Source organism: Hyposmocoma kahamanoa, unplaced genomic scaffold, assembly GCF_003589595.1.
Source record: "Hyposmocoma kahamanoa isolate Upper Pololo Valley unplaced genomic scaffold, ASM358959v1 232, whole genome shotgun sequence".
NCBI lineage: Eukaryota > Metazoa > Arthropoda > Insecta > Lepidoptera > Cosmopterigidae > Hyposmocoma > Hyposmocoma kahamanoa.
Window position 1 is genome coordinate 8,883,586 of NW_020653750.1, and position 7,980 is coordinate 8,891,565.

The following is a 7,980-nucleotide window of genomic DNA, read 5'->3' on the forward strand; positions in this document are numbered from 1 at the left end:
GTTGGTTTTGTGTGGTTTCTTAGCTACTACTGTATTTATAGAGTAACTTAAAATCAGATGAGGTACAGTCCAACCGTGCGTGTATTTTTCATGAAAAAAAAAGCAATATCAGATTTTAAAGAGACAGCACCAGAATCCTTGGCAGGTATTGGGTTACGTTTACTAGTAGGTTGCACGTCTTCCGTTATTACATAGCGTAAAGATTAAAACTGTCCTTTTTCAACTAAGTAGCAGTAGAGCTCCTTGTGAAGTAACAGTGAGTCCAGGGTAGCATTATCTTACCTATTTCTGCCGCCAATCATTAATGTCAGCATTACTGTGTTCCGGTTTCGAAGGGTAAGAGTGCTGATGAAATTACAGGCACATGGGACTTGTCAACTTATGTCTCAAGATGACGGGCGCCGTGGTAGTGTCCTTCAGATCTTTGCAATTTAAAGCTCTGAGTGGCACTGTTACTGTTATGGACAGGCGTGTAGCTTACCATCAGGCGTACGACTTGTTCGTCCCGTCACTTGATGTTATAAAAAAACCTAGGAACATTGGTAACAACCACATAACATAATACATCTATGAACTTTATATATTTATTTGTTATAGCGCTATCGATAACTATCGAAGCTTTCGCCAACGTCAAAGTCAAGGAAAACAAGCATTTACTAATCAGAATTTGACCGGTGATTTGTTACAATATCGATGTTATAAAAAGATATTCAAAAAGTCAAAAGAATAAATGACACAGAATGATTAAACTTCTAAATGGCAATCAACAGTACTTTGTACTCTATCTAATCTTTTTCCGTTTTTTTTTTCAGGATTAATAGACCAGATACGCATTTCATACTACAACAATACTATCAAGAATGTGACCAAACTCCCCCCGCTGGCGGGGAATAAGATCTCCCTAGGTTTCACGGCCAACCAGATCGCGGAGATCGAAGAGAGTGCATTCAGCAATGTGGACCGAATAGTCTCTTTGGACTTGGGTTCGAATCGCATTACAGGTAAAAAGGATAAGGTTATTAAAAATTATATCACCGATCATACACGCACTTGCACAAATGCACGCACGCACGTCGTTCCTTATTTTGCATGTTGTCTGAGCAACATCCATCCACATACATCCACAAACAAAGATCTGTAAAAGATACATATACATGTCCAATTGAGTTCGTTCCGCAGCTCAGTTGGAGAGCGTCAGGTATGGTATACTGAAAGCGCTGGTTTGAATCCAGCAGGATCGAAGGAATTTTTCATGGTGTTCGATCTTTATATTAATAATTGTACCATTTTAGTGGAGTAAATAAAAAAAATTAATATCATGGTAGTAAAACATCGTGATATTCAAACAACTAATATTAGAATTATTATTATGCTGCTGGATTTAACAGCTTGGTCAATTGCGGAGCTGCTTCGGGTTTGTGAACAATACACAAGTACCTACTCCCGGCCTTGTTTACAATTGTGGTAAGAGTGAGATTATGGTCTTTGGGAGCCCCGGTAGAATGATGTCGTATAAACCTAGGATTAACCTTAATGAGGTGGCCCTAAAGAAGGTTTGCAAATTTAAATACCTAGGACATTACCTACTTGACGGAGGGTCTTAAAGAACAAACTGATATTGATTATGAACATAGGGCGTTGGCTGCTAGGTGTAATATGTTGGCACATAGATTCGCCCATTGCAGTGAGGAAGCAAAATAACTTTATTGAAGGCATATTGTAATCCAGTAATCCTTCTACACGGGTGGTCTGTGGGTTAACTATACGCAGAAGGCACTCGGCGCCCTGCGCGTTCAATATACCTAATAACGGTTTTAGGATGCTGTGGGGCCTACCGCGACACTGTTAAATAGCGCATAGTCGATGTTTGCTCAAGAGGGAGTAGATTTTTTTTTGATGTGAGGCGCAAAAAGACGGCGTCACTACTCTCTAGACTGCATTCTAGTCCTAAAAGCATCCTTTAACGTTTTCGGCTAAGCTCGATTCGCCGACGCTTCGAAAATACATCCAGGTTCTGGTGAAGTCATGGGGTAATCGGCGTCTCGAGCGTTATATATTTTTATGTTTTTGTGGTTTGTCTCTGCATCTACTAATAATAGTCGTAAGTTAAAATTGTCTGTATTTACTAACAAGTGGACCTTGGATGCCAAATAAATGATTTATTTATTATTATTATTTATATACCGAGAATTTCCGGCACTTGCTTTAACGATAAAAGGAAAAACATCATGGCGCAACCTGACTGATAGATAAAACACAAAGTTCTTAGGAGTCACATGAAGACCTACTCTACTGAAATCAAGCCAATTTGAATGAGATTTGTGTCCCATCGAACACGATTTACTCATCCAAATTTCGGTGTACCAAAGAAGGAACTTTGAACATAGCTGCTAACTCTTGAAACTTGAGCTACAAATTCTGATTATATGAACAAAGACACAGAATATAACAGTTCTGTTATTAACTTGGCAAAATTCTAGTGCATATACAAACAAAATTATCTAACTGTGCAGGAAATTTAGTTAAATTGATAAGCATGATTATTTAAATACAAATTGTTGAACGTCTTTTCAGGGCAGGTTTTACGGAGTGAGATTTTTCAAGGTCCGTACAAAAATAACGTTTACGGCGATATTTCCCTACAAATACTAAATCTCGCACATAATGAGATCCATTCCTTGGACAGATATTTGTTCCAACACACGCCGAATCTAACGTCGTTATTCCTGAATAATAATCCTTTAGAAACCCTCGACCATGTATCTGTTTTGGCTATATCGAGCGCTACGAACTTGCAGGTATGTTGACTACTTTTGTAACTTGATCATTTGACAAGAAAATCGTGAATGTACACAAGACATGCAAAGATAAGAAACGGAAAAGAAACACGTGTAATGTTAAATTAAACAATCATTTATGTAAATTCTACGTACTTACTAACGTTATCAAATTCGAAAGGATGCTGTTTAGAATAAAGACTAAAATGTTGCTACTTTTTAAATCATCACAAATTCTTAAATAATTATCATAAGAAGAAACTGAAAACTATCTAAGGCAACAAATGATAATGTTACCTGTAATCTGACACGACTAAAATACGTTACGTAAGTTATTAAGAATGTTGTTTAAATAGAAACTAAGTAGGCATAAAAAATCGGAATTGCTTCTACAGACTATGATACAGGTTCATAGTGAAAATGAAAACGCGCCCTAATCAATCGAACGCTTTTTTTTCAGACCCTCGATTTGTCGTATACAGAAATCGACAGCATTCCCATGGCGACCTTCAGCAACCTAATGTACTTGAGGTACATAGATTTGTCTGGAAACAAATTCATAACTGTCCCAGAGAGTTTGAACCTTGTGGGTGGATCTTTAGAAACGTTAACGTTCAACAATAACAGCATCGAAGAGCTCAACGATGATAGCTTTGTAGGTGAGTGGAGACGACTTGATGAGTCATTTCATTAGAAAGTGTGCGGAATCCGCTTAGTACGCGTAAAATTTCCATTTGACAAAATAAACTACTTTAGCAAAATCAAATACCACACATCAATCCTGCTTGCATACCGTGCTAGTTAATGGATATGTAAAGAAAAAATTGATAAGGTTTAAACGAGTCTGTTATCTCGCGGTGAAGTGACTCCGAACGATAAACATTTAGAAAGTTTGCTACGTATTTCCTTTGAACATACCTAGGTACATTCGAATAAGAAGGCTCCGTTTTTAAATTCACACTAACAATAGTAATGCAAAGTTTGTTACTTAATCACGTCATTGATCGGATTGAATAAATCGCTTAGATAGTTTAGTCTTGAAACGCTAGTTATGTTATACAGAAACCACAAAATTTCCCTAACATACATATGTCAATACTTGAGTAATTTAAGCATCTCACAATGTTTCAGGCCTAAGAAAACTACAACAACTAGAAGTTAGTAACAATGAATACTTGTTAGAGGTAAAACGTAGCACGTTTTCGCCGCTAGTCAACTTGAAAATCCTCCATCTTTGCCATAACCCTAAGCTGCGGTACATCAGCCACAATGCCTTCAGAGGTTTGAAGGATAAGTGGACTTTGAGTGAGGTAAGTCGGCAGTCGGATTCGTTGCTTTACATCAAAGACGGTCATACGTGAAGTCATTGCTTATTAATACACAATAGATGCACGACGTTTCCGATTACACTTAATCACTTATCTCCATGGCAAATGTTTGATACTACTAATCATGCCAACAGAGTTAGTCAGGATTCGTTTTATTCACTCGTACAACAACGTATAAAGTGACTCATTTTCAGATCTTTACGTACAAGGAAAAACATTCTGTTGTAAACACAATTAAATAAATGCTATTAAAGATAACAGTATATATATAATATATATATATATTTCCTATATTGTAAAGTAGGCAAGTACTGTAGTAACGCGTAATAATGAAACTACTCGCTTAATGCATATGTAATTCATTATATCACAGAAGATGATCTAGTGCGTTAAAAGCTGATGTTAAAAAATTGTGTATTTTTATTTGGATACATAGACGAGGACTCCCTGGGGCAATACGTCTCAACATGTTGTTTTGGCTCTACTAACATTGTGTAAGAATGGTGTTTATTGTGTCTACAAAATTATTATCTCACAATCATCGATATAAGTGTGTAATTCGGATTGCCCCACATTTTAATGCTTACTCGACAGTGAAAGAACTGGATCATTCAACAGAGCTGATTAATCACAATTTATATTTTCATATCAGTCAATCAATGATTGCAAAATTTATCCTAAATCTAGAGCAAAGCTTATTTACACGCTTATATACGTTGTTAATTAAGTATGACCTTAAAACATGTTTTAGTCTTTCTATTCGGATTTAATGAAACTCGATTTTTCTTTCAATTATGTAAATGTTAAACTAGTTTTATTACAAATAAAGTTATCAAACTTCTTTACTTTAATAATAAAATAAATAAATAATAATAAATATCGCATACACTCATAGCAATGCACTTGGGAAACCCTACGTCGCGTCGCGGGTGCCATCGACACACAGATAGACAACCACAAATTACACCCAAACTCACGAGAGAAATAAATGTAGGCCTTATAAATATTTTTCACCATAGTAACCGTTCGGCCACTGAGACAGTAAATGAATTACAAGTATGAATTTTTTTAATCAATAAATGTATTTATCGGTGCTGAAAGCCCCGAAAATTAGGATAATTGTTAGTTAAGATGTACTTATTCTATGTAACATTTTCAACAGGTTTACCTAAATGATAACCACTTAAGTGAACTATCAACAGACTTAATGCCATGGAGTAAGCTGGAAATTTTAGGAATGACAAAGAACAATTGGCTATGTAACTGCGATCTCGCCGATATAGTAACTACACAAAAAGCAGGAGAAAAATTCAAACCTAAAGATATCCCTGTGTAAGTCAATCATTATACATACACATAATTATACAGTACCATCAAAGTACCAAATTTGATACAAAACGATTTTTTTATTACATATATTCACTCCACCTTCAACATGGCCTTATGATTATGATGAAAGTTTATGATATTATGTAAAATTTTGTGTTTGTAATTTGAATATTAATGTTATGTCACAATATGTGATGTGACTCTATTAGTGGGATTTTTTTATAATGACAACAAGGTCTTGCATTTTAAATATGGATTTCCACTGATCATCATTAATCATTACATTTATTTTTAAGTTATAATACCAGTTGTACTTGTCATGTGTTACAAAGTATGAGGAGTTGCCAGAATTTTATTATGTTTTTGCAGATGTGCAGCTCCAATGAAGCTGAGTGGAGCATACATAACAGATATTAGCCTGACCTATTGCCCTACATTTGATTCCACATTCTTGCCTAAGAAGAATTTCAGTTTATCTGATTTGAAACCTAGACATGTATTGTGGAGCATATTTGGAGTAGCCTCTGTTGTTTGTGTAGGCATGCTCATAGGCCTAATGGTCAACTATACCAAACGCTTCTACAAAAAGCAGTTGAGGAGTCAATCAGGAGTAAATTACAGCAACCTTAATGAAGATTTAACTGACGCATAACATAATCAAATTTTATTGAACTACAAATAAAATTTATTAGTCATAGTCAAATGTAAATAGTATTATTTTTTTGTCTGATAATATTACAAACAATAGAAATTTCATTTATTTTTGTACTTACCTCCTTAGGACCTGAGAGTGAATTAGCATACTGGAGGAACTGCTCCAGGAGCCTTTCTGATTTGTGTGACAACTCTCTGAAAGTGTGGAATTCATCGAGTTTATGTACACAGCTCCCGCAAACCACCTGAGGTAGAGGATCTACTGGGGAAACCTAAAACAGCATAAAAACATCAGTTTTACCTTGTTTCACAATATCATACTCATAAAAGGAGGTGATGTGGCCAGTGACCTTTTGCAAACAAGTGTAATCATAGATGATGAGTCATTGACAGGTAGGTATAAAATGATAACAAATTACACACTGAAATTCCCCAATCCTGTCTAGTCACTGCAATGCTCAAGAGCATAATAAAACGTATGGGGGAGACAGTCCCCCTGCAGATTGATTCCTTTAAATACACATCTAAATTTAGAAAATATTGAAATCTCAAAATAGCATTAGTGGATAAGAGTGGTGAGCAGGCAGGAGCCGAGTTTGAGATGGGTGCATGTGTGGAACGTGGGACGCGAGCCCAGGAAGTGCGGCGGCGGGGACGGGCGCGGGCGGCGCGACGTGATCTCCGAACGCTGCTTTGTTATCAGCGCGGCTGATACAGCGCGCCTGCCACACGGCTTGCCTATCAATTCCACGAACCACATTAGTCATACGCTCCGACATTCAATGCGTGGGCCGTAATATGATATCACAATGCGAAAATACCCAACACCCGCGAGAAAGTTAATGGCGCTTATCAGCATCCACAATCTCGTACGCTTATGCTAAACTTTCACACGAGAAAACGGCGTCTTCCTGGAGGCCCTTGCGAAAAATAATCCAACAATATTTACCATTATCGACAAATATGTCATTATCATCTCGGAGAGGCGTGATTTATCCTTATCACGGTCGAATATTGGAAGTTTAACATCACTGCAATTATCGCCACAGAATGATAAACAAAGGCGACACACTGAATGGAACTTCGGCGGCACATTACACATATTTAGAAATTAAAATACAGAAAGGCGGTCACAACGAAAGAAAACATTTAGAAATGAATCAAGTAACTTTATGAAAATTAAAAGATTGTATTGAAAATATAACTCAGCATGCGATGATGTAGAATTCATCACATCGCGATTGTCAACCAACGAGCAAGCTACGCACACATATGTAATTCCTATTGTTTACGCTACGCTGATTACTACTTTTGTGTGTGTTAAGTTTGTTTTCATTGCTTTACTGATAAAATGATAAGTTGATAACGTTATCATTTTTATCATCAATGCAAATATTATCTACTTGTGATGTTCTATATCTTAAATTAGAAGTAATGCTTACACAATTTTTGACCAATTTTTGTAATTTGCAGTAAAATGCCGAGTAAAGTGCATGTAATTTGGATGACGCTAATTTTATTCGAACAACATCGTTGATTAGTTTTTATTCTTCTACACTTGTTTTCTGTAAATTGTCACTGCAACTTTTTAAAAATAGATTTATAATAAAATCAGTTAAAGTATAAAAGTCCATGAAAATACAGAACAATATAACAATTAACAACAGAAGAAATATAAAGTTTTCTACAGAATGCTGCAGCACAATTGTTTTGAAAGACATGTTTATTTAAAAAAAACACAAGAAATTTATTTAAATAGTTCTTAACGTCTCTCGAATCGCTACAAATGTTTTTATCGTGTTAAAACATTTGTCAGATGGTATTACAAATAAGTACGTTTTCAATGCACAAAAAAATACACTGAAAGTATTGCAACACTGAAATGTCATTGT

General features: G+C 35.9%; 2 protein-coding genes across 4 annotated transcripts in view; one reads left to right on the top strand and one right to left on the bottom strand.

The window, feature by feature from the left end:
* LOC113228401 (chondroadherin-like) overlaps positions 1–6,109 on the top strand; it is a 16,768-nt gene extending 10,659 nt beyond the window's left edge. For all 3 annotated transcript variants that reach the window (XM_026461684.1, XM_026461682.1, XM_026461683.1), the window contains exons 3-8: positions 813–1,001; positions 2,575–2,798; positions 3,238–3,436; positions 3,909–4,087; positions 5,268–5,437; positions 5,804–6,109. In XM_026461684.1, the coding sequence (XP_026317469.1) occupies positions 813–1,001; positions 2,575–2,798; positions 3,238–3,436; positions 3,909–4,087; positions 5,268–5,437; positions 5,804–6,086 (1,244 nt within the window). In that variant the 3' untranslated portion in view covers positions 6,087–6,109. The remainder of the gene's footprint in view (positions 1–812; positions 1,002–2,574; positions 2,799–3,237; positions 3,437–3,908; positions 4,088–5,267; positions 5,438–5,803) is intronic.
* LOC113228400 overlaps positions 1–7,314 on the bottom strand; it is a 21,176-nt gene extending 13,862 nt beyond the window's left edge. The window contains exons 1-2 of the mRNA XM_026461681.1: positions 7,038–7,314; positions 6,208–6,360 (exon numbers count right to left, since the gene is read on the bottom strand). Of these exons, the coding sequence (XP_026317466.1) occupies positions 6,208–6,360; positions 7,038–7,190 (306 nt within the window). The 5' untranslated portion in view covers positions 7,191–7,314. The remainder of the gene's footprint in view (positions 1–6,207; positions 6,361–7,037) is intronic.
* Positions 7,315–7,980: the final 666 nt, after the last annotated feature.